Genomic DNA, 27,200 nt, shown 5'->3' with positions numbered 1-27,200 from the left:
TTGTCAGAGGTCTATCTGAAATAGTGACGGCTAAGGTTAAAAGAAAAAAAATTAACTTGGGCAAGTTATTTCAACTATTAAAATTTTTCCACTCACAACTCCTTTGGTGGTGGCTGTTGGCCACAGCCAGCAGTGCTCAGGGCTGACTCCTGGCTCTGCACTCAGGGATCACTCCTGGCAGGCTCAGGACCATGTGGGGTGCAGGGAATCAAACCAGGACACCCTCACACAAGGCAAGGACCCTACCCACTGTTCTATCACTCGCCCTCGCAACTCTTTTTTGGCCTGAGAATTTTTCATGCCACTCTGGGCATACAGGCATATAGAGTAGGTATACAAATCATGCATTTATCATTTACAACTCATAATGAACTTATGAGTTCATTATGATTTGAAATACGTAGTCTTGGGGCCAAAGATTGTGGCTCAATGGCAGAGTATTTGCCTCGATTGTGTGAGGTCCTGGGCTTAATCCCCCACATGGCAAAAAAAAAAAAAAAGGAATACCAGAAATAAATAGTCCTGAAATGGATTAAACTCAAAAAAAAGAATTCTGATCAAATGAAAACTTACTACTTAACAACTGCCAATTAAAACAGAACACTTTAAGCAAAGTCTACATAAAACTTGAGGTAAACAAGGGTCATTCCTTGTTCTTTATGACTCACTGTGACACTGTCACATCCTCTTTCTCACTACCACCTCTGCCTCTAAGCAGGCAAATCATTTGAGATAACAGCCTGTCAAAAGTTGGGAAAGTAGTTTCCTGTCAAATGAATCAGAAATAAATCACTGGAAAACCAGCTTGGTTAGACGAAGCGGCGTTGCTAACAAAGGGTTACTCTGCGTCACTCATGCTCATGCTTCTGCTCCTTTTACCCCAAAGCAAAAAGTGAGCCTCAAGCCCGGCCTTTCCTTCTCCCGACTGCCCTGACAGGCCAAAGGCAGCCTCTTCCGTCTTCAGGGCAGAATGAAACTGCAGACTCACAGGTGTGCGTGTTCCCTTCTCCAGCGCTCAGCCACTCCCTACACTCCCGGCTCAGACTAGAGACCTCTTGTCTCACCTGCGCTTACTCATCCTCTCTGGCACATCCTTACCTCATCTACCCTTTTGTCACTGACCACAGCCTTGTGTGTGCCTACAATTAGAGGCCTAGGACTTTCCAGAGTAGCGCGGCCATTTGAATCAGGGGTGGCATTTTTTATAACTTCAGAAGGTGTTTTCCGAGGGTTCACACAAACTCTCATTCTCTATTTTTAACTCAGAGAATACTCCTAAAACCATCAGGATAGAACATCCTCAACTTCCTCCTCTTCTCCCACCTATAAATATCTGTCTCTGCCTCTCTTCCCCTCCCTGTTCCCTTCTGTTTCAGCAGAAATGGAGACACTCCTGGGAGCCTGGAAAACACTCCAGCCCAGGGGCCTCAGACTTACCTATTTCCTGGAAAACTTGTTCCATCATAGTCATTTTTTCTGGACTACTGATCTTTCTCAGATTTCTTCTCCCACCCCACAAATAAAAGAGACTTACCTTTTCTCTTTTTAACCTAATTCATTAGCACTGTAGCACTGTCCTCCCATTGGTCATCGATTTGCTAGAGCGGGCCCAGTAACGTCTGCATTGTGAGACTTCTTGTTACCGTGTTTAGCATATTGAATATGTCACGGGTAGCTTGCCAGGCTTTGCCGTGCGGGCGAGATACCCTCGGTGGCTTGCCGGGCTCCCTGAGAGGGGCGGAGGAATTGAACCCAGCTTGGCCAGGCCAGCTGCGTGCAAGGTAAACACCTTACCGCCGTGCTATCACTCCAGCCCTAACCTAACTCATTAATTCTGTCATTAAATATTTATTAAACATTTCTAAAAGCTGTTTTCAACCTTGGAGACCGAGCAGCTGAATCAAACAAAATTCGTTTCTCTCTCCCCACTTACTTTCTAGAGCTGAAGTATAAGCATGGGAGACGGAGCAATAGTACAGTGGGTAAGGTGCTTCTCTTGCATCCTGCCCGTTTGGGTTCAATATCCGCCTCCAGTGTGGTCCGCTGAGTACCACAGGAGAGATCCCTGAGCACAGAGCCAAGAGTAAGCCCTGAGCATTGCCAGGAATGCCTCCCTCAAAAAAAAAAAAAAAAGCATCCTACTATAATTCATTCTCTCCATCACTTCCCAAGGTCTTTTTTCAATTCTTTTTCATGAAGCAAGATAGTTGTTATCAAAGGAAACTTAAATGTGAGGGGAGTGAAGAGGAAACACGTGTTCAAGGAAGAACACAAACTTATTCAGAGTGAAAAAAGTCACAAGCGATAGAGAGACAAGCAAGCAAAATATGTGTTCAAAGGAGATCCCGGGCTTGAGGAGCAAGCCCCCACAGCCTGTCTTGAAAGTCCTCTATACCACCTACTTCCTCTCCAGCCTCGACTCCTAAACCTTCTCCCAAAGGGCGTACATGCGATCACCCAACACCACTAAAATAGCTCAGATAAAGGTTCAAGTCCTCTACTCGTAAATCTCAATGGCATTTCAACTAACTCCTTTTTTCTGGGGGAAGGGGAGGTTTGGGTCACACCTGGTGGTTCTCAGGGCTTACTCCCAGATCTGTGCTCAAGAATCATTCCTGGAGGTGCTCAAGTGACCTTATGTGGTGCTGGAATTGAACCCAGGTCGACCTCATGAAAGGAAAGTGCTTTAATTCCTGTGCTATCTCTCCAGCCCTCACATTTCACTTTTAAGAATATCAGGAGTGGGGCAGGAGCAACAGTACAGCAGGTAAGGCACTTGACTTGCATGACGCTGACCCAGATTCAATCGCCGGCACCCCCCCCATGGTCCCTCAAGCCCACCAGGAGTGATCCCTAAGCAAGGAGCCAGGAGTAAGCTCTGAGCACCAACAAGTGTGCCTAAAATCAAACTAAACAAACCAACTTAAAAAAAAAAGACTATCATGAACAGCTTTTTAAGGGTGAATCTCAATGATTCAATAATATCTTTTTTTTAAAAAGGGAGGAGGACTGTCAGCAGAGAATTCTCTCAACCTGAACAATGAAGGCAACAGAAACGAAGAGGAGGAGAACTGTTACCTGAAAATTTGGAAATTCCAAAAAAAGTTGGAAACTGGCCTTTAGGCGTTGAGACAGAGGTGCTGAGATAGGTCAGGGAAGGCAGCACAATGACACTTGCCAAAGGAAGCGGTCATTCTGGACCAGGACTAGATGCTGAAAAGAGGTAAAGCGACATGCATGATACCTATCAGTAATAGTGCTATGAACCACAGTGCCTAAAAGGTAGTTGGGGGAAGGGGAAAAAAGTGTCTATGATATAGAGATTGGCTGGGGGTCAGGAAAGAAACTGGGGACACTGGTGGGAGGAAGTGGACACGGCTAAAGGGACGGGTACTGGAACATTGTACACCTGAGACACAGTCATGAATAACTTTGTAATTTTGCAATTCACAGTGATTCAAAAAAAGTTGTTTTGTTTTTTTTTTAATCCTAGTTAGTGAAGACTAAACTCCCTGCATCAACGGCACCTCCTGAAACTCCCTATTGGTTCACTTTTCTCCCTCTTTGTTCATGATTACCTCTCTGACCACTTGTTCTCAGGCTCTTTTTATCTTCCCCTTTAAAATCCAGTGATAGGACAGTATATAAAAGCCAGAGATAGTACAGTAGGCAGGTGCTTGCCTTGCACGCGTCTGGACCTGATTTTCATCTCCTGGTACCCTTATGGTCCCCTGAGCCCATAAGGAGTGATCCCAGAGCACAAAGCCAGTAGTAAGCCCTGAGCACCGCCAGTTGTGGCTCAAAATCAACAAAAACAAATAAATAAATAAAAATTTAAATGGTGGCTTCTTTAACTCAAGATGCTAAGCCAGAAACCAAGGACCCAATCTTGGTTCTTCAAACACAATCTCCTCTGCCATCAAATCTGCCTTCTTGGGGCTGGAGTGCTGGCACAGCGGGTAGGGCGTTTGTCTTGCACGCGGCTGACCGGGTTCGATTCCCGGCGTGCCATATGGTCCCCTGACCACCAACAGGAGTGGGTCCTGAATGCAGATCCAGGAGTAGCCCCTGTGCACCGCCGGGTGTGGCCCAAAAAGCAAAAAAAAGGAAAAAACCTGCCTTCTTATTTGTTTTGTTTGGGGTATTACCACAAAACCAGTGTGCAGGGTGAACACCTGGCTATGCTCAGGGGTCACTCCCAGTTGTACAGAGAGGACCACATGGTGTAAGAGTCCCCTCATTTCATAGCCAGCCTCCCACCTGCAAAAAATACTTTCTGCTCTGTCTGGCTTCTGTGTTGTTTCTGATATCATCCCCATTCACTCTTTAACCCACTTTAGTCTGGTTTCTATAAGGAATAAGATGAATTCTTTGGATTGAGCCACATATAGTTGACGAGGTTCGCATCAACCTTTGGTCATTTCCAAGTTTGTCTTTCTTTTCTTTCTTTTGTTTTTGTTTTTGGACCACACCCAATGGGACTCAGGATTACTGCTGGCTCTGCACTCAAGAACTGCTCCTCGTGGTGCTCAGGGGACCACAGGAGAAGCAAGGGATCAAACCCAGCTATGAGGACAGGTGACTTACCTATTCTCATGGCTCTATCGCCCCATCTAATGTCTGCCTGGCTAGCTCAGTCAATGGAACATCAGACTCTCAGCTATCAACCCACTTAAGGAAAAAATGGAAATCAGATATGGGCCCATATGCCCAGTTTCTCTATATGGTTACCTCAGCACAACCGCTGCATGGATGAGCATTCAGGCAATATGAACAATTCAGCAACACAGTGACACAATAAAGACTCACCATGATTACTAGTCACCAGGTACATTCTATACTATTTTCTTTTTCCTGGATTTTTTGGCCACACTCAGCAGTGTGGCTTCCTTACTTACTCCTGGCTTACCTACTGCTGGCAGGGCTCAGAGTGTGCTGAGGACAGATAGACAGATACAAGGTCGGCCATATTAAAGTCAAGTACCTGACCCACTGTACTCTCTCTCTCTGGCACTGCCAGGCACTTTTCTTCTAATCACTGTAAGCTGTATATTTATGTATCAGTTGATTTTGTTCTAATATCAATATTATAAGGTGGATTCTATATCCTACTTTACAGATTAGAAAGCCAACAAAATCAGACTACCAATGAAAAAAAAAGGGAAGAATCCCCACCTCTAATAAAAAACATCGTTAGAATTATAAGGAAAATAAGAAGATAATCAAATGAAACTAAGGGTTCTAAGAAATTTGCTTCTTTTGACAACAGTAAACTTGCATTAATATTTTTAATTATCTTACCCATTTTTTCAACATGTTTATTTCCATATATATTGACATAGTCATCTTAATTACAAAGATGTTTTATAAGTTCAGTTTCTCAGCCACAAACTTGAAGATCAAGCAGAATAATGAATAAATGGAATAGCTGAGATTTTCAAATATTTGATTTACACGCAGAATGACCAACAATGTCTTAATATTACCTTGATCACTGAGTGATCACTGAGCACAGGTAGCCCCCCGCAAAAAAAGACAATTATGCAAACTAATACTTTTTTCATCTCTGTCACCTATTTATTGAAGAGTTACTAGATTGGAAGCTCTGCAAAGCAGAGAATCTGCACTCTCTTCAACAGATTTTATGAGGGGCTGGAGCAATATAGTACAGCAAGCAGGGTACTTGCTTTGCACATGGCCAACCTGGATTTGATTCCTAACATCACATATGGCCCCCAACCCTGCCAGGAGTAATCCCTGAATGGAGAGCCAAAAGTAAACCCCAAGAACCATCAGGTGTGGCCCAAAAAAAACAAAAAAAGTTTTTTTTAAAAAAGATCTTATAGGGGTCAGAGCAATAGTATAGTCAGGAGGGTCCTTGCCTTGCAGCAGCAGATCCAGTTTAATCCCCAATATCCCATTTGGTCTCCCAACACCATCAGGAGGGATTCCTAAGTGCAGAGGAGTAACCCCCAAGCACCACCAGGTGTGGATCAAAAACAAAACACCAATTAGTTGATTAAAAGAGCTTACATAAAAATACGTGTGCTGAATCCATTTTTTAACTGATACATGATACCATACAAGTTCCAAGATTTTTAGGGGCTAAAAGGTAGTATAGCAGCTAAGGTGCTTGTATGCAGCTGATCAAGTTTCAGTACCCAGCACCTCATATGGTCCCCAGAGGCCATAAGGAGTGATCCCAGAGTGCAGAGCAAGGAGTAAGCCTTGGGCACAGCCAGGTGTGGCCCAAAAACCCAAAAGGGAAAAAAAAAAGTCAAATCTGAGGAGGCAAAAATGACATATTCATTTATAAAACAAACAGCAGTGGGGCTGGAGCGATAGCACAGCGGGTAGGGTAGGGCGTTTGCCTTGCACGCGGTCGACCTGGGTTCGATCCCCAGCATCCCATATGGTCCCAGGAGTAATTCCTAAATGCAGAGCAGGAATAACCCCTGAGCATTGCCGGGTGTGACCCAAAAAGCCAAAAAAAAAAAAAATCCAGCAGTCAGTTAAGTGTTGAATTATGTCTAACAACTGAAGACAGGACCAGAGAGCTGGCCCAACTGGTAGCACGTGGTCCAATGAACACCGCTAGAGTGCCGTTCAAACACAGAGCTGGGAGTAGCACCCATCACCACAGGGTGTGCTCAACCCCAACAAAAAAAATTAAATCAGAAGAGATTAATAAGGACTAAAGCAGTCAGCTGGTTTCATGATGAAAGGGGTATCCGTCAGGCCATAAAACGTGTCAATTGAGCTGGAGAGGTAGTATACCAGGCAGGGTACTTGCCTTGCACAGAGCAGACCCAGGTTCAATCCCTGCCACCCTATTTGGTCTTCTGAGCCTGCCAGGAATGAGCCCTGAATGCAGGGCCAGGAGTAAGCCCTGAGCACTACAGGGTGTGGCAATCCCAAATGGGAAAAAAAAAAAAACCTGTGTAAGTTCTGATATGAGTAAAAGGAAGACCTGACACAGAAAACAGTCACTGCAGCGGCACAGAGGTGGGAATGAATCTGAGAAAGGACAAAGAAAAAACCAGTTTGACCATAACCGAAGAGAGGCTACTAGCACTAGCACAGAAATAAGAACAAAGAGAGAGGTTGATGACAAAGTCTAGATTCACTCATAGACTAAGTGCCAGAAAGTAATTATGCAAAAGGAACCTGAATGCTGTCCTCAGCGGCTTATAAAAAGAGGCTAGACTATTTATGCAAATGACAATTTCTTAGCTGTAAGATCATTTGAAAATATAATACAGGCAAATCAGAGATCAGAGTTCAGAGAAACAACGAATGAAGTTGGCTTTTTTTAACAGGAATTTCATCTTTTAGTACTTCCTCTGACTTTCTTAAAGAAAAATAAGCTCAAAAAATGGAGAAAAAATACATACCAATGCCTTTATTACATGTTCAATTTAAAAGTAAAAATTTGGGACTGGAGCTAAGGCACTTGCCTTGCACATGACAGACCTGGGTTTAATCCCGAGCACCTGCTATTGTCCCGAGTTCCACTCATAGTGATCCCTGAGCACAGAGACTGGAATAAGTCCTGAGCAGGTGTGGCCCAAAAATCAAATAAATAAATGAGTTTCTCCTACCCAGGAGGAAGTTCAAACAAGTAGGAAGGCCACTCTTTCAATTTAAGACAAACTGTAGAGAGTTTATCTTGCAGGAGGCCGATCTGAGTACAATCCCCAGCACCTCCTCATGGTCCCCCAAGCTTCTAGGAGTGATTTCTGAGCACAGAGCCAGGAGTAAGCCCTGAACACTTCCAGGTGTGGCAAAAGAAAAAAAAAAAAGACACAGAAGACTGATGACAACTTGGTCAGCATCATAAAATACATTCATGCATGGCCTGAGTTAAAATCCTCAGATTCCAGAGCCAGGAGTAAACAGAGCACTGCAGCATGTGGGCCCCAAAACCAATAACAATAAATCATAAAGCTCAGATTCCAATCTCTGCACAATTTAAGTCAACAGAATCACCCAAGGTCCTCAAATAATGAAAAAACAAAAATGCACAATCTTATAGATACCAAATTTCTCCATAAAAACAATGGTGTTTTTTAGAGGCAGATATTACCCACAAGAGAACCTGCAGAAAAACCCAGGTATGCAGGACCCATGACTGAAATCTCCAAGCTCACTCAGAGCCGGACTGGGCCTCCTCCCTGCGGCTCCCAAGTTTTCCAGTAGCTTGGTAGTCACACCCACAAACTGCCCCGGGCCGTATAAACTCATCAATGGCCAAGAAGAGAGCAACAGAGGGCTTACCCATGAACGACTCTGCTATATAATCATACTCTGAATTTCTGAATTTCTGGAGCATGTGGCCGCATTTGTGGCTGCACAACCTCTCAGACTGATACACCAAAAGTAGCACACATTTGTTTAGGTTTAACATACATGCTTATAATCTCTTATACAAAGGCTTAACTGGCTCCCGGATGAAATACAACAATCTTCACACACTTTCCTCTTATGGTGGTGGAACGTGAATGGTGGTGGGATTGGCGTTTGAATATTAAATGTAATGAATTACTGTGAACAACTTTATAAAATTAAATTTAAAGAAAGATATTAAAGTACTTCATAAGAAAAGAAGCAACAAAACCACCCCAAGAGATGTCAGAGAGATAAGCTGCTTGCCTTGCATGAAGTCCACCCTGGCAGAATCCCTGACACCACATATAGAATTAAACCCAAACCCCTGGGTTTGATTCTAGGCATTGTGGCTCCCAAGCACTGCCAGGGCTGACTTCTGAGCACAGAACAAGGAACAGCCTGAGGCCTGCTGGGTATGGCCCCAACCCATCAAAAAGAAATTTCAAAATTCAAGACAAAGTCAAACTATATGTCATTTGCAGAAATGTCTATATATTAACGTCTATAGTAGAAGGTAAAGGTCCTCCCGTTATTCATTGATTTGCTCGAGCGGGCCCAGTAACGTCTCCATTGGAGACGTTGTTGTTACTGTGTTTGGCATATCGGATACATCACAGGTAGCTTGCCAGGCTCTGCCCTGGGGGCGAGATACTCTCGGTAGCCAAGAGGGGCGGAGGAATCGAACTCGGGTTGGCCATGTTGGCTGCGTGCAAGGCAAACGCCCTACCGCTGTTTTTCTGGCGGGGGGGGGGACACACAACCTGCAGTGCTCAGGGGGTACTTCAAGCTCAGTGCATGGGGGTCACTCCCAAAGGTGCTGGGGGAAATGATGTAGTGCAAACTGTTTCTACTGCATGCAGAGCCTGTGATCCAGCCCAGCAAGCTCTGCTCTCTCCAACTCTACTTAAATGCTACTTTTGCTTCTGGGTCGCACCCAACAATACTCAAGCGCTCCTAAGCTGGTGCTCAATGGTTGCTACTGGCAGTACTTGGGGGCCACACTGCCTAGAATCAAACCCAGGGCCTCAGACATGCAAGGCAAGTGCTCTACTACAAAGTCGCATCCCCTGTGCCAGTCATCTACATTCATTTTTGTTTTGGGTCACACCTGGTCATGTTTAGAGGTCATCCCAGATCTGTACGAGAGGTATCATGTAGTTCCGACATTCAAACCCAGGACTCTGGCATGCAAAGCAAGTACAACATCCACTGATCCATTGAATGTGTAACCCTACATTAACTTTAAAAATTCATCAGGGGCCGAAGCAATAGTATAGTGGGCAGGGCACTTATCTTTGCACACGGCCTTCCCAGGTTTGATCCCTGGCACCTCATATAGTTACCCAAGCCCTGCCAGAACACAGAGCCAGGAACTGGTCCTGAGTACTGCTGGGCGCAGCCCAAGAGCAAACAAAAAAGTTAAGATTAAACACCAAAAAAATTAAACATTAAATGTCGTAAGAGTGAAATAAAAAATGGTCAAGGTCAGAAAGACAGTTCAACATGCTGGAAGACGGGGCCGGAGCGATAGGACAGCAGGGAGGACATTTGCCATGCACGTGGCCAACCTGGGTTCGATCCCCAGCACTGATCCCAGCACCACCAGGAGTAATTCCTGAGTGCAGAGTCAGGAGCAACAATCCTGTGCATTGTGGGGTGTGGCTCAAAAATTAAAAAAAAAAAAAACGGAAAAAGAAAAACATGCTGGGGGACATGCTTTGCATGCAAGAGTCTCAGGTTTGTTCCCTGACACCACAGAGACACCTGACCATCCTCTGCAGTGACCCCTAAATACAGAATCAGGAGTCCCCAAGCACAGTCATGTGTGGCACAACAACCAGAAAAAAAAGACCAAAACCTCTTTCTAAAGCAGAATATAATTGCATTCTGTAATACAAAAGCTTGAGTCCAATGTACACCAAACCCTTTGTCATTCCAAAGCTGTGTATTTTCATGTAGGGTTATACCAAATACCAGGTATTTGTCCTTACAAAATATTTTACTTCTAGGAACAGAGAAATGGTACAAGGGTTAAAGCCCTGTTTTATTTTTTCAAATTTCATTTTGGGGGTCACAGTCAACAGGGGTTATTCCTGGCTCTGAACTCAGGAATCACTCCTGCGGTTGCTAAAAGCCTCGGCTGGCATGCACCTACCCAGTCCACCCCCAGCACCACCTCAAACACTACCAGGAGTCACTCCTAAACACATGTGCTTTTGCATGCTACACACTATTTCCCTCCTGGATTTCCCTCTTTAATCCCCCATCTTAATTCAAAGAAGAAAACTGAACTTCGTATCAAAATATAAATACTTTATATTCCTTAGGAATTTACCAATTTTTTAATCATTTAAGAAAATTAAAAGTCACACCTTACCTAAATATTTGACTAGGACGGGAAACACTACAAACTAGAGATATTGCTCAACAGGCTAAGCTTATGCTTTGCATGTAAGATTTGATCCCTGGCACGACATCGTCCCCTGAGCTTCACTGGGTGTGGCCTAAATACCAGATAGTTTATAGAGCCTTAACTCCTCATATTCCGGGAAAGCAACACCAGAAATTACCAACCATTCTTTTCCTTCCAGGGAACCCTACCTCCAAAATTCTGAAAATGGAAGCTAGACACCTTTTAAAAAGTGGTGAAATCTCCAAGCTCACATTGAACAGGAATGGGCAACCTCCCCCCACCCCCCATCTCCTTAGTTTACTGGCAGCTTGGCAGTCTCACCCACAAACTGCCCCTGGCGCCATATAATCTCATCAACAGCTATGACCCAGAAACCCAGAAATAAAGTTCCAGAAGAGCGCAAGATAAAACGAAATGCCTCCAGACCCCACACCAGGCTGTCTCATCCAGAGAAACTCGGAGGGGGGGTGGGTGAGTTCCTCTCCCCACCCCAACAGAGTCCCAGCAGCCGAAAACCTCCAGAATTCAATTGCCACCATGCCCACGGCTGCCCTCCACAGGCTTGGACGAGCATCACCCGTGGGGGAAACTGCCGTATAATTACTGGACCCTGGAGCCGCATTTGCAGCCGTGCAACCTCTTATACTCTACATCACTGATGTACCAAGAGTAACACAGCACATTTGATGGGATTTAAATTAGAAGGGATTACAACGATTTTCACATACTTTCCTCTACACAAAATTGCCTCAGTTCTGCTCTAGCAGCACTGTTTGGGATGTGGGGGTGGGGGGGATACTGGAAACATGGTGGTGGATAGGTGCAATGGTGGTGGGACTGATGTTTGTGAATTTAAATATAACGAATTATTGTGAACAACTTTACGAAACTAAAATAAATAAAAAGTAAAGCCCGGGGGCTGGTGAGAGAGTATAGCTGGTAAGGCATTTGCCTTGCATGTGGCCAATTCAGGTTCAATCCCGGCATCCTATGTGGTCCCTTGAGCCCGACCAGGAGTAATTACTGAGTGCAGAGCCAGGAGTAAGTCCAGAGCATCACCAGATGGGCCCCATCCCCCCCCCAAAAAGTAAGAACACCAATGACAACAAAGCTTGCTGAAATTCCTACAACATGTCAGGAAAATAACAACAGATGGCAGTGGGAAAATACCTTAGGGTTTTATACAAAACAGAATTGACTTCTAGTCACCGCATACGGTTGTTTCAGGGTTTTAGGGTGTTGGGTTGTTTCAGGGATGGGGAGGGATTGGGCCATAACAATGATGCTCAAGGCTTACTCCTGGCTCTGTGCTCAGGGATCACGCCTGGTGGAACTCGGGACCACATGCGGTCCAGTACTCCTCTATATTTTCAAACACATCTCAACAAAATAGAAATTACCTATTTCTAGTTGTTAGAATTAGAAACACATCTCCAAGACCTGTCCTGTAGCAAGCAGTAAAGTGGGAAAGACAGGCTTGAACCAAGTTCTAAATGACTCAAACCCAGAGTTCTTACCTTTCTGCCACTGAAGATGTTACCACTAGTGGCAGGATTGTGCGTGCAGACATACACTGCAATGCTCAGAGTTGAGTACTTTTTTGCTAGCTCAGTTCCGTCATCTAGAGCTATTTATTCAGTACCTATTTATCAGCTGGGCAGGGCTTATAAAGTGCCAAATACAGAGTCTATTAAATACTCAGTAGCTGATGGCTACTTATAGAGAGATCTTAATGTCTCAGAAGAGTTTTGGAAAGGCTGGCTTCTCGCAACACAATGAGTGGAACAAAAGTTTAACCCAGCAAAGAAAGGGAAGAACACACCACAGCGGACATTACTCAGAGAAAAACATGGAAGAAAAAAAGAGTAACGCATTCAGGGAAATGCAAAGCAGTTGCCATGGCTGAAGAGTAAAGAACAAACACGATGGGAACATGGACTAAAGCTGAAAAGATAGGTCTCGGTACCCAAAGGGTGTCTGAGTTTTATCCTGTGGATGGAGAAGCCAATAAAATTTATTTATTTATTTGTTTGTTTATTAATGTGGGCTGGAGCAAGATAGCACAGCGGGTTGGGCATCTGCTTGCACATGGCCAACCCAGGAGAGCCCGGCAAGCTACCGAGAGTATCCTGCCTGCACCAAAGCCTCACAAGCTACCCGGGATGTATCCGATATGTCAAAAACAGTAACACGTCTCACAATGGAGATGTTACTGGTGCCCGCTCGAGCAAATCGATGAACAACAGGAGGACAGTGCTACAGTGCTACATTTATTAATAAAAATTTTAAACTGGGAAAAACACTACTTAGACTTGTGTTCCAGAATGTTCATTCCAGGGCCAGGGATATGGCTCAGTGATAGAGCACTTGCCTCCTATGTGTGAGGCCCCGGATTCAATCTCCAACACTTCAATGAGGTTAATGGGAATTCTGGAGCAGGGGAGAATCAGGGCAAGAGGGAGAGAGAGAGAGAAAGTGAGAGAGAGAGAGAGAGAGAGAGAGAGAGAGAGAGAGAGAGAGATCCATCAGGCAGCCAGGAGGGCTGTAGCCCAGGCATGAATGAGATTGCGCAAGGAGTGTGAGAAGGAAAGTGACAGCTATGTGGAACTCCACAGGAGAAGGAAGAGAGCAAAAATGAATCCCCTGAGAAGAAATTGTCAGGGAGGCAGAAGAAAATAATGAAAGGAAGGGAGCGCTCCATGGATGACGGTCCACCAGTATCCAACGCTGCAAAGTGCTGCACGCGGGAAGAATGTGCTCCTCAGCCCACGTTAGCACTGGGGACGCAGAGCCTTGAGGCGGGAGCACGGTGAGAAATTCGAGAAAGAAAATACAGCTACAGCTTCCAGGGTCTTTCAAAGGGAGAGTGTGAGAGCCGGCAGATTCCAAGGCAGAAGCTGCCTTTTCTTTCGTAAGTTAAGAAACCTCAGTGTACAGACCGAAGCGAAGGAGCCAAGAGCCCAATGTTATGTGAGAGGGAAAAGATGAAAGAGACAAAGGCTAAGAATGAATAGATCGATCAATTAAGTAAGATCTCAAACTCCCTGAGGAGGAGAGAAAGGACTTAGAAGAAAGTGAGGGGGACACAGGACAGAAGGAAAGGGGATCTGGGTGGGAACTGTAGGATATGCTTACAAGTGTGGAGGGAAGCAGAAGGAGTCTAGCTTTCACTAGCCAGAGAAAAATGAAAGGCAGCAAGACAGAGACTTGGTTTTTCACAGTGCCTTAGAGTTTCTCTCTCAGAAACTGCTGGAGGCTATAGACCCTGCTCAGCCAAGGAAGGTCAAAAGCACCCACAATAAAAATTCTGCACACAATTTGTGACTTTCTAGGTCTGCGGAAATCAAGTCACACACCCAAAGATTCTGTCAACTCTGACTCTATGAATTGCTAAAGAAACTGCCTTTCAGAAGTGATCTTGTTCAGAGAAGAACACCACATGGGAAAACAACTTATTCCTCATGAACACAAAGATATAAACAATCAAATCTCTACGATAAAATCAATCACCAAAAAGAGAACACTTGATGCATACAAAAGCATTAACTCCAACTCTAGGAACAAAGGACACATGAAATCATCCCAACCTTTAGAACACTTAGAATACAAAGACAACAGGGTCAGAATTGGCTCAGCAGTAGAATATATGTTTCATGTGTCTGAGGCCCTAAATTCAATTTCCAGCATCATAAAATAATAATAATAATAATAATAATAATAATAATTAGGGACGAGGGTCATAGAGGTACTTTGGTGGGTTTGAGCATACGCTGTGCTCGAGGTCTAGGATCAATCCCAGATACTACATGATCCCTTGGGCACCAAACCAGGAGGAGTCCCTTAGCACTGCAGGGATGTGGCCTAAAAACTAAAGATAGGGGCCAGAGCGATAGTACAGTGGGCAGGGCGTTTGCCTTGCACGCAGCCGACCTGGGTTCGATCCCCAGCATCCCATATGGTCCCCCAAGCACCGCCAGGAGTAATTCCTGAGTGCAGAGCCAGGAGTTAACCCTAAGCATGACTGGGTGTGACCCAAAAAAGCAAAAAAAAAAAAAAAAAATCCCAAAAAACTAAAGATAACTATTTTAAATTAAGAGCTGGGGAGACAGCTCAAAAAGCTGGAGCTCTAAACCCAGGTTCATTCCCTGGCACAGCATGGTCTTCTATCACCACTGAATATAGTCCTGGAGTCCCCAAGAACAGCCAGGATGGTGCTGGTGACCCCAATTCTACTGAGCGAGCACAGCACATCACCAAGCCAAGGCTCTCAACTATCAGGCAGAATATAGCCTGGGCCCCCAAGCACTGCTTGAAACCCTCTCCCCAAAATATAATAAGATGAGGGACAGGACCTAAGATTTAGCAATGTCTTTGGATAAAAAGTACTTTTTTTAAAATTAAAGATTAAGGCCAGAGAGATAGTACAGAGGTTAAGGCACTTGCCTGGCATCCCGTCAACTCTGGTTCAAATCTAAAGAAACATATATGGTCCCCTAAACACCACAAAGGTCATTCCTGGGCACAGTGGGTGTGGCCTAACATCCCCCCTTCAAATTAAAACTAAATTAAAGATCAATCTAGCGCTAAAGGGAAACAAAAATCAAATCATGAGGTTAACAAGGCTGACAGTAAATAAAACTCAAAGGAAAAGAGGATGCAAGAAAGTTGGGGGATTTTTTGGGGGGGTGGTAGTTCTGGTGGTTTTTTTGCTTTTGTTTTGTTTTGGGCCACCTCCAGGGGAGATCAGAGGTTACTCCTTGCTCTGCACTCAAGAATTACTCCTGTCAGTGTTCAAGAGACCATATGAGGTGCCTGGAATCAAACCTGAGTTGGCCACACGCATGCAAGAGTCCTACCCACTGCACAATCTCTCTGGTCCTTGTGTGTGTGTGTGTGTGTGTGTGTGTGTGTAAGAACCAAGCTGAAAGGAATGTTCACTAAAGATGAGCAGAAGACTGGGGAAACGAAGAATCAAAAATGCTTTGATGTAACTGTGTATGTCACAGTGATTCAATTAAAAAAAATTATTTGAGGAGCCAGAGTGATAGTACAGTGGGGAGCGGGGGGAGAGGAGGAGGAGGAGGAGGAGGAGGATCTGAAGATCTAAATACTGAGTACCCATCTACCTGTGCCTTTTCACAGCTTGAGTCTCAGATTATTCCTACATTTCAGAGTCATTTTCCAGAGTTTACAGGCTTGGACACGCACAGGTGCCAGATGTCAGTGCAGCACAAGCCAACTACTCTTTTCTGTTCTTGTGAACTGCCTGCACCTACCTCACAGTGCTGAGCTAAGGGCAGAGAGTCTCAACAGGAGTAATATGGTGAAGCCTTACTCTTCAAAAACATCTACGATACTTTCTATTTATCACTTCACATAAATCACATTCTATTAAGTAACACAAGATACTGAAAACAGTGAAGGTCTGAGCAGTCACTCACTACCAGAAACAGTGAAGACTCCATGTACTAGCACTTACTCTATGCCCCACACAACACGGGGCTGTTTGCCTACTAACTCAATTTAAACAACTCTAAGGCAGCTGTCTTCAACTCTTTCTCTTTTCCTCTTGGAAGGCAGGGTCTTCACAAGCAGTGTTTATAAGACCCAAGGGACCCCTCTCCAACCTACCTGTATTCAATGCAAGGATCTGAGGACGAGGTACTGCTGGTGCCCTGCAGTACCAGGGATTGCCAATGGTACTCAGGAGCTTGCAGGGTCACACCCGGCAGTGCTCAGGCTGTACCCAGTGACACACTGGCGCTCAGGGGACCAGTGGTGCCAAGGACTGGGATCAGCCGTATGTATATGTGCTTTAACAGATGTACTGTCTCTCCAGCCCTGTCAAACCTTTATAAAAACTAAAGAATCTGGAGGACCTGGGGCTGGCTCAGTGGCTCAGAGTATCTGCAGAGCAAGTGGAAGGTCAAGGATTCAACCTCTGGTGCCGCCACAGGCATCCAATGCAATCTTGGCATCATGCTATTAGAGCCTGGCAGCACTGCAGTCTACATGCCTGATGCCACACCAGACAAGCACTAATGCTAGCCCCACAATGACCCCCTGGAAAGTAAAGAAGTGCAACCCTTGGCAAGCAACAAAACGTGATGTGCAGCCCCCCACAACTAGATGTGGGAGCACAGTCAGGTATGAGTATGATGCCCCATATCAAAACAACAAAAAAGGGAAAAGTGGAGGGGGAGATGAGGACATATTGGGGAACGTAAAACCTGGGCTAAAGTCAGAGTGATAGGCAAGGATGGAGACCTAGGCCCACAACACCCCAAAATCTATGCTTCTCAACTGATTACACAACTCCACCTCGTTGCCAAAATCAAATCCCTCAGACCCGAGATTTTATTTCCATTCAAATCAAGGTGAAGTGAGGAAAAACCAGAAAGTAGAAAACATCTGTGCAAAACTTGTCTTGAACTTGTAGAAGAAAACAGAAAATCCAATGGGGGTCTTATTGAAATAAGATGTGATAAGAAAAGGTCAAGGAGAAGGTTCACTGGCTCATGCATTTGTTTTGGGGTGCTTAGAGTTTACTCCTGGCTCTAGGATCAGGAATCACTCCTAGCAGGGATCAGGGGACCAGTCGCATGATGCAAGGCAAGCACTCTCCCTGCTATACGATTTCTTCAGCTCCAAGGAGCTCATGCAGGAGACCAGGGTTCAATCCCTGGCATCATACTGGAGCACCCAAGGAGCAACTGCAAGCAGCATCTGAGACAGAAGTAGCTCTTGGGCACCTCTAGGTGCACAAATGCCAAAAACAAAACAAAAAATATACAGTAGGGAGATGAAGCAAAGAACTGGAGCGTTATGCTCTGCGGACGAGAGCTCCAGGTTCAATCCCCAGCACTGCATGGTCCCCAGGCATTGCCAGAGGCAGCCTCCAGCATCAAGTAGAAAGTAGAAAGTTACATCAAGAACACTTCTGGCTATGGCCTAAACCCAAAATGTACTTGGACCGGGAAATAGTCGAAGAGTTACAACACGTGTTTTGCATGCTAAAGCCCAAAGATCAGCACTGTCTGGAGTGATAACCTCTCCCAAAGCACTAGAGAGAGCCGCCCCCCAGTATCCTCAAAAGCAGGGGGGGAAAAAAGACTGAGACATGGGGGCCAGAGCTACAGTACAGCTTGCCTTGCAGGCAGCCGACCCAAGTTCAATCTCCAGCATCCCATGGTCCCCAGAGCACTGCCAGGAGAAATTCCTGAGTGCAGAGCCAGGAATAAGCCCCGAGCACTGCTGGGTCTGGCCAAAAAACAAAAATAAAATGAAACAAACAAACAAAAAACAGGATATGAATGATCCCTATAAGAGCTTATACTGATGCAAAATGAAAAACAATTTAAATACACTCATGATTAGCAAAGAAAAATGCTGTGAAGCTTGAAGAAGCACACCAAAGTCAGGGCCATGTTTATAAAACCGGCAGAACTTCAACTGAATCCCTTAGCACTGTGAGAAACTGTGCCAAAAAGCTGGGCAGAGGGTTTCAAAGTACATTCCTAAATTGTGAGGACCAAGGAGAAGTGCAGTATTTGTATACGTGGAGCTGTATTTGGATAATTCAAATACAGTGAGCCGGCCCTTTTCAGTCAATCATTTGAACTCTGAACCCTGAGAAACGACTTCTTTATACAAGCCAGGAAAGAAAGGAGCAAACAACGGCTGGGTTGAGAGTAAGAGGTTAATGATTCATATTATTCAAAAATCCAGTTCAGTTCTTTAGGCTGTCAAACAAAAATAATTTTTTAGAGCTGGAGCAATAGTATAGTGGGTAAGGTGGGAATCCTTGCACACGGCGGGCCTGGGTTCAAGGAAAATTTCAAATAATTAGAATACGCAAGCTCTAACAACAATCCCTAAAGATGAGCTCTAACAAAAAAAAAAAACAAGCATATCTCAGAAATATAGACACGCAGGTTTTATTCGGTAAATCTAAAAAATGCCTGATTTGGCTTATTTCAAAATCCACACACCTGCTTCCTTAATGCCATTAGCATCAGGTATCACAACGACTCAGACATATTTTTTGTTTTGTCTCAGGGTCACGCTTAAGGGTTACTCCTGGCTATAGATTCCTGGCCCTGTCAGTGCCAGGGGACCATATGGGGTGCTGGGATTGAACCTGGGTCAGCCACATACAAGACAAGAGCCTTACCTGCTGAACCATAGCTCCAGACTCTCAGACCTAATCTTCGATGGTTTATTGTACAAACTCAACCAAGCTATGCATTTTGTGGGGAGTATATAGTCCATTTACCCATTCTGAGGAAAGCAGGAAGAATCTGCCCCTTTTTCTGGCAGTTTCGGTTTTTTGCCTGCTTCTGACACTAGGAAACATAATTTCAACTAAGCACCTTGTCATTTTCCTCTTCAAGTTCCCTACCTTTCAGCTTCTAAAGAGGATGCACTCTCCCCCACCCCCACCCCTGACCCACCCCCACTCCATCCCTTACACCCTCCCCAGCACACACCCCCCTCCCTCCTCCAAGCTTTAAGCCCACCCCAAGATGAACAGACAGGAGAAAGAGAGGAAGTGACTACATTTGCTGTGTTTACACTCAGAAATGTTCAAACAAGAAAAGGGAGGATCCCTTCCTGTCAGAGCCATTTTATCTTAAATACCTTTCCAGTTGTCAGCTGGGACTGTTCTGATACTGCAAGACATGCACTCCTTCTGACATATCACAGAGGTATGGGGCTTCCGTACCGCACACTTATCATTGAACTACACAGGCTGAATCACAGCCTTCTTTTCCAGCCACACAATCCAATCTTCAAGTATTTCAAATATTTCTGTTGTTTCTGTTTCACAACAAAAACAAAACAGATACATTCCTCTTTTCTTGAAGAGAGCCTGGATACAGAACTACCCTAGTCTCTTGAGCTGCTTTGTTCTTCTCGTCTGAGTTCCCACCCCCGTTTGTTCATACTTTTCCGCAATTTCCCTACAAAACTCAGTACCCCATTGACTTCTGGGTCAAGAGCACTTAGTAGGCACAGAAGAAAACGTCTACTGGATTAAATTCATGAAAGATCGATTTGGACAGAGTTTTTAGAAAGAGACTCAGTAAGACTATTTGGAATTGAGACATAAAACGGTTCTGGAGCACTTCCTTGGAGTGCAAATTCGAACTAATAGCTTGTGCAATGACAGTGAAGATACTGAGAAATCACTGAATGGTAACAGATGTCATAACTACACGGCAGCTTGAGATAATGGCACTCATAAGATAAGCAGCACCAGGCAGACTGTTAACTTTTCTGAGTTTCCCTTGTGTTAAACCAAAAGAGAAGTGGTGGGGGCTGGAGAGAGAGCACAGCATGAAAGGCGCTGGCCTTGGACACACCCAACCCAGGTTCGATCCCTGGCATCCTTGAAGTTCCCCCCAACACTGCCAGAGTAACTTCTGAGTTCAGAACCAGGAGTGATCCCAGAGCATCGCCAGGTGTGACCCCACCCCACCCCACCCCCCCAAAAAGAAAAACTTTAAAAAATTTAAAAAGAGCAAAATGGTGAGAGATGGCAGTAACATCAAGTCTGCCTAATCACAAAGTTTCAGTGAAACTCAAGTGATATACAAAATCATTATACAACTAGCACAGCGGGTAAGGTGTTTGCCTTGCACACAGCCGACCCGAGTTCGATTCCTTCGCCCCTCTCGGAGAGCCTGGCAAGCTACCGAGAGTATCTCGCCCGAACAGCAAAGCCTGACAAGCTTCCCATATTCAATATGCCAAAAACAATAATAACAAGTCTCCCAAATTGTTGTGAGACGTAACTGGCGCGCACTCGAGCAAATCGATGAACAAGGGGAGGACAGTGCTCGAGCTACCAGACATACTTAGACAAATATTTCTCACCATTAGTATTATCTTGTGTGCATATGCTTGATTAAAATATATGAATAAAGTTCAGAAAACAAGGCTTACCTAACACAATAGTAAAATAATGTGCAAAAAATAATAAAAATAAAAATTTTTTTTTTTTTTTTTTGCTTTTTGGATCATACCCGGCCAATGCACAGGGATTACTCCTGGCTCATGCACTCAGGAATTGCTCCTGACGGTGCTCGGGGGATCATATGGGATGCTGCGAGTCGAACCCGGGTCGGCCGCGTGCAAGACAAACACCCAACCCGCTGTGCTATCACTCCAGCCCCTGTACGTCAATTATTTTAATCATGAAAATATCCCTGTTTTTAATGTATCTGTAATGTATCTGTAGAAAAGTTCACGATGTGTAATTTTGATTTTAAATAAATCTCTGGACAGTTTCGAGACTCTCTTTGGTGCGGGAGCCGGGACTTTAACCACCAAGTCCACAGTGGCCTGCAAGAAGCTCCAGACACAGCCTGGGGCTCCATGCTGAGCCCTGCGGCACCACCATCCGCAGACGCCCAAACCTGCATTTCAGCAAAGAGTTGGCTGATCTACGACCAAAGCCTGCAGCTAAAAATACAGCAAGCACTGAGAAAATCCTTTAACAGTATACAGCTTAGACTGTTACTATAATTAGGACAAACTACAGCCTGAACCTAAAATATGAATAAAATTGAGAAATAAGTACCCCCAAATCATTACCACACACAAAAAACACAGTTTTTAGTGTTTTTTTTTTAAGAATAGGAAAGTATTTTGTCAGAGTAGTAACTGTAAATGTAAAACAAGAGGCCAGAAATAGAATGCAGGGGTTAAGGCACTTGCCTTGCATGCAGCCAACTCAGGCTCACTCCCAGCACCAAATATGGTCCCCTGATACCCACAAAGAGTGACTCGTGAGCACAGAAAGGGCCAAGCGTCAGCCCTGAGCACCAGCAGGTGTCCAAAAACACAAACAAGTGTGTGTGTGTGTGTGTGTGTGTGTGTGTGTGTGTGTGACTGACTTGGGAAGTGGGTCATTTTAACTTCATCAGAATTCCACAGAAACAGATGGCCAAGCTCCGAACAACGCAGACTGCAGAGCCAGAGAGGGCTGCAAGTCTATGTTTCAAATTGTCCGGTTCTAAAAACAATAATCTATAGGGTAAAGTAATACAAATCTGTTAAGAAACCAAATCAAACGAAGTCATTTGCCAAAGCCATCCTGCCTTTGAAAAGCAAATCCAGCACGTAACCTTAAAATCGGTCAAGCACTTGCATCTTCGGTTTGTAGGAGTTTCACACCTTTCTGAAGGTGAGAAGGGTGAGCTAATCAGTGTGAGTCCTAGAAACAGTTCCTGGGAGCCATCTCTAGAAACACCCGGAGAGGTAAACAATCAGCTGAAAGCGCACACACACCAAGAAGGAGCTTCCAGGATTTCCCTCTCCGTGGAGGAGCAATCAACTATTTTTAATCTTGGTCTGACTCAAACATCCAGCCAAAGCTCTCTTCTTGGCTCATCAAAGACTGCTGATTTGTTACAGTTAAAGTTAACTGTTTTGAAAATCAGATCTGAATGGAAGTCTCTGGAGATTTACAGACAATGGTCGGGTATTTGGAGAGGCAGAGCTGGGTGAACGTCCGGAACACTCAGAGCTGGGAATCAAATTCACCCACCATCACTGACTCTGCGGAATGGCCCAAGAATCACTTCCCTACCAATCCACTAAAACAGAATGCCGGTCACTGAGTCAAAAACGAAAGCCACCTCTCCATCCATTGGGCAAGACTCAGAGGGTGATAAAAGTCATCATTTCCTCAAGTCTACTTTGACTTTTTCACTGTCAAGATCATGCGTGCACAAGAAATCATGCCCCCATAAATCCCCCCCCCAAAAAAAGTGAGGACCTTTCCTGGGAACTTGTCACTTTCTTCTTTTTCCCATTCTTTAATTCACTTGCAAAATGCTAGTGGAAGGGGTTTGGGGGGGGGGGGGGGGGGCCTTGGCAAGGAACTGAGTGAGCCGATGCAGCGCCGCACAGCACTGACATCAAGCCTGCGGAAAATGCTGCTTTTGTCTCGGAGGCAGCCGGCTGGGCGGAAAACAGGAACTTTGGGGAGGCTCGGTCCCCGCCGCACCCCAGCCGGACCCCGCGCCCGCCGCCCAGCCAGGCTTCTCGCATTGTGGTCGGGGGGGACTTGTCCGAGAGGGACCCGCCGAGCTCCATCCTCCTCCTCTCGCTTAAAAAACACACGCAAACCCTCCTGGGCTTGGACCCCCCGGGCCCATTGTCAGCAGAAAGGCCGCTGCTGGCCGGGACCCGCAGAGGACCCGTGGCCCAGCGCGTTCCTCGAAGCCCCCCGGGGAGGTGGACATCGGGGCCCGGGCGCAGGGGCCAGGAAAAAAAAATTTTAAAAATAAAAAAAAAAAAACCTTGGTGACAAAAGGGGGTCCAGGGGCCCCGCGCGCCCCCCCCCCCGGCTTCCCGATCGCGCCTGTCACCGGGGAGGCGCCGCCTCGCCTGGTCACCCACCGCGGGAGGGACGGCGGCGGCGCTCCCGGGTCTCGAGGCCGCTCGGGGCCTGCCCGGGGGTCCCGCAGCGGCTCGCGACCCCCCCCCCCCCCAGCCCCCGGCCGGGCGCAGCTTTGTCTCGGACCCGGGGACGCGGCGCCCCGCACTGCCCCCCGCGGCGCCCCCGCCCCGGGACACGCGCACACAATGAGCGGCCCGGCCCGCTTCCGGCCGCGCGCCCCGCCGCGCCGCGCCCCGCCGCGCCCCTCGCGCCCCGCCGCGCCCCGCCGCGCCCCCCGGGGGTCCCGGCCGCGCGCCGCCCCCTCCCCGCGCGCGCTCACCCTCCGACAGCTCCAGCTCCAGCTCCGCCAGCTGCGCCCGCACCTCGGCCGGCAGCGCCGCCACCGCCGCCGCCGCCGCCGCCGGGCCGCTCTCCAGGCCGCGCTCCGCCATCCCCGCTCCGCCAGCCGCGCGCTCCGGAAGACGACCGAGGGGCCGAGGGGCGGACGGACGCGCGGACGGACGCGCCGACGGACGCGGGGCCCACACCCCGGCTACTGGATCCGGCTCCGGCCGCCGAGCGCCGCCAGCGCCGCCGCCGCCGCCGCCGCCATGAGCGGAGGTCACGTGAGCGCGGCGGCCCCGCCCCCGGCCCGGGACGCCCCGCCCCCGCCGCCGCCGCCGAGGGCCCGGCGGGGACGCGCGGGGCTGCGGCGCCCTCTACCGGGCGGGCTCTGCAGTGCCGGTGGGTGCTCCCCTCCGCGCCTTTCGGGCGGGGTGCCGGCTGGGAGACCGACAGCCTGCCGTGCTTGGGAACTCAGAATAACGGGTTCTCAGGGATCCTGGGGCTGGGTGCCCCAGTCTTCTTCACTTCGAAGTGTGCGCCCGCGAGGCTGGAGCGGTAGCGCAGCGGGGAGGGCGTCTGCCTTGCACGCGCGCGACCCGGGCTCGATTCCCAGCATCCCATAGGGTCCCAGGGGTGATTCCTGAGTGCAGAACCAGGAGTAAGCCCTGTGCATCGCCGGGTGTGACCCGAAAAGCAGAAATAAAAAAAGTGTGTGTCCGCGAGGCTGGAAAGAGCACAGCAGGTAGGACGTCTGCTTTGCCTGTTCCCAACCCGGGTTCGACTCCCAGCATCCCATAGGGTCCCCTGAGCACCGCCAGGGGTGATTCCTGAGTGCAGAGCCAGGAGGAACCCCTGTGCATCGCCGGGTGTGACCCGAAAAGTCAAAAAAATATATATGGTTCTCTGAGCACAGAGTCAGGAGTAAGTCAGCTTACTGGGTAAGCCCCCCCAAAAAAAATTTTAAAATAAAGAGGGGGACAAAATAGAGATATCAGAGTAAATAGCAAATATTCCCAACATACTACTATATTGGTATTGGTTTTGGGGTTTTTTTAAGTGCCAAGGATGGAACTCAGGAACTCACACATGTCTGAGACCCCTGAGCACTGCCAGGTGTGGTGCCAAAACACAAACAAACAACCACAAATTAGAGGAGTGGGGAGAGCATCCAGGGGCTTAGGTGTTTGCCTTGTGTGCAGCTGAGCCCTGGTTCAGTTCATGTCACCACCTACGGTCCCCTAAGCACCACCAGGTGTGGCCCACAGACAGACAAACCATATTGGGAGGCAGAGCACAGAACCCTCACACCCATCGCCATGGGCTGGAGGATGGCGGGGAGTGACATTTAGGCTCATTCCAAGACTGTCTTCATTGTCCATCAGTGCAGGTGTTTCCTTCACGCCTTCCTCGTGTCTGAGTCAGTGTCAGCCTCAGCGGCAAAGGTCCCAGAAATGCCTGGGAGTGAATAAAGGTCGGTTCTGGGATTCTGGGGCAGGGAAACTCCTCAAGGGGGTTACCTGGAGATGGCTAAGACAGCACTAGCCGGGCACTGCTCTGCTGCAGGGGAGTGGAGAGGGGCGTCTCCCAGAATGGCGGCCAGGGTGCTGAATGCATTTCATTATTCTCCAGCTCTCTCCTGACATCTTCCCTCACGTGTGTGTCTGCTTAGCAAAGTAATGTGATCACTGATACATTGGTTTGTTTCTTCCTGATTGAATTTTATTTGTCAGAGACTAAATAGATAGGTAAGGGAGTCGGACAAGACGGGTAGTTTACATGATCTTTTTTGTTTTGTTTTGTTTTTTGCTTTTTGGGTCACACCCGGCGATGCACAGGGGTTACTCCTGGCTCATGCACTCAGGAATTGCTCCTGGCGGTACTTGGGGGACCATATGGGATGTTGGGAATCGAACCTGGGTCGGCCGCATGCAAGGCAAACGCCCTACCCGCTGTGCTATCTCTCCAGCCCCAAGTTTACATGATCTTTAAGCCCAGAAGGTAAACAAGGAGGAATGCTGCCCCACCGGGGATCCTGTAACTCCTTTGTCGCCGCGCCTTCTCCCCAAGAATCTCCCCTGAAGAGAGCTTGTAGGATAACATTGGTTTGTCCTTTCTGCCTTGCCTCAGGGAGCTTTAGGTTTATTGTGTTACTCCCATCACAGAGCTCCCATTGCTCTGTGTTTATTTGTGACCTCTTTCTTTGTGCTCTGTTAACTTGAAAATACTGCTTTTCTCTTCTCCTTAAGTCCTTTGCATAGCTAATTCAGAGCAATGTCCTTTTTGCATAGACACAGGAAGACAGTTAATGTATAGACACAGGAAGACAGTTAATGCTATGCTTTTGTAACTTGGGAGTTACTTGACTCCGAATGATCTTCACTCTTGGGCATCTGTTCTCTCGACTTGGGCCTCAGTTGCCTTGCTTCTTAAAAGGGACGGCAAAAGCAGGGTCCCAACAAAGGACTGGATGGACCCAGGGCGAGCTATGAGCTACCCTGGCATCAAAATGGGTCTGGTCAAAGTGCCATAATACTTAACTATAAGTTAAGAGCATGGTCATGGACAAATTCTGTCATGATCCAAAAAGTAACAACTAGATAGGACCCTGCTAGGGTTGGGAAAGATTAATCTGACCTGAGCACTGTAATCTGAGATCTTTAGTGAGATGTCCCCAGAAGAGCCACCCTACAAGCTTAATGTATCACTTACTGTGTCCATACAAAATAACTAATAATATGAAGAAATAGAATGAAGATGTTAATTAAGTTATTGGACTAAGGAGAGGAGAAACACCCCTAGGTGGTATTTCCCTCCCTTGAGCCTGATTGATCAGGAAGGGCTTTTGATACGTTGATTGTGCTACCACGTGGTGTGTGGTATATACCCCCCAATGTTGGGAGTTGAGGAGAGACTAGAGAGAGAGCAGGGCAGCAAGATGGAGCGTGGAGAGACTAGTAAGAGGGACAGAGGAAGAAGAACGTAGGGGAAGAATTCAGGAGCAGGCGCGTGAAGAGACGCGAGAGACGCTACGAGAGGGAGCTCGAGAGAGATGAGCTGGAGAGACAGGAGGAGACAGGAATGGGGGGCAGTGTGAGGCTAGAATGAGGGGCTTAGTGAGACTGAACAGGCAGGTGGGGAGAGTGGAATAAGTGCCAACTGATCATCAACCAACCAGCTTGGCCCTCATTTCTTCCTTTGTCTGCCCATGGCATTGGCCATCCTGGGTGGGCTATTGGCCCGAGACCACTGATCACAGGTGGCGACATAGAGCTGAGGGGGATCCCTAGCCACTCCCCCCCATGATTACACAAGAGCTCATTAGGAAGATGTTGGTCCTGATATTCTAAGGCCATCTCATGTGTAAAAGGTCCAGCCCAGATAGACTGAAATAGACATTTGACCGAAGAACGTTGTCCTCCTTTTGATGATCACTGGTTCTAAATAACAAATATTAAACACGGAAGACTGTCAGGGCTCTCTGTCTCTGAGGCCGTTAGCCTCCCGACCCCATGCTTTTTCTCTCTTATCTTTTTTTTGTCTCTTTTATTAATCTTCTTGGCATCCTTGCTTCAGCCATGTTCACCTGTGGCCGGTCCCTGAAAATTATCAATCTTTATCTTTTCTTCTTGTTGAATTAATAAAGTAATAGACATATGCTTCTTT

At 46.9% G+C, this 27,200-nt stretch overlaps 1 protein-coding gene across 1 annotated transcript in view; it reads right to left on the bottom strand.

The window, feature by feature from the left end:
* The window catches only part of DIP2B (disco interacting protein 2 homolog B), a 239,143-nt gene extending 215,499 nt beyond the window's left edge, over positions 1-23,644 (bottom strand). The window contains exon 1 of the mRNA XM_056119950.1: positions 23,533-23,644. Within this exon, the coding sequence (XP_055975925.1) occupies positions 23,533-23,644 (112 nt within the window). The remainder of the gene's footprint in view (positions 1-23,532) is intronic.
* Positions 23,645-27,200: the final 3,556 nt, after the last annotated feature.

This window comes from Sorex fumeus, unplaced genomic scaffold (assembly GCF_029834395.1).
Source record: "Sorex fumeus unplaced genomic scaffold, SorFum_2.1 ptg000042l, whole genome shotgun sequence".
NCBI classification, from domain to species: Eukaryota; Metazoa; Chordata; class Mammalia; order Eulipotyphla; family Soricidae; genus Sorex; species Sorex fumeus.
Note: the sequence above shows the minus strand (reverse complement) of the source record. Positions and strands in the feature narration are given on the sequence as shown.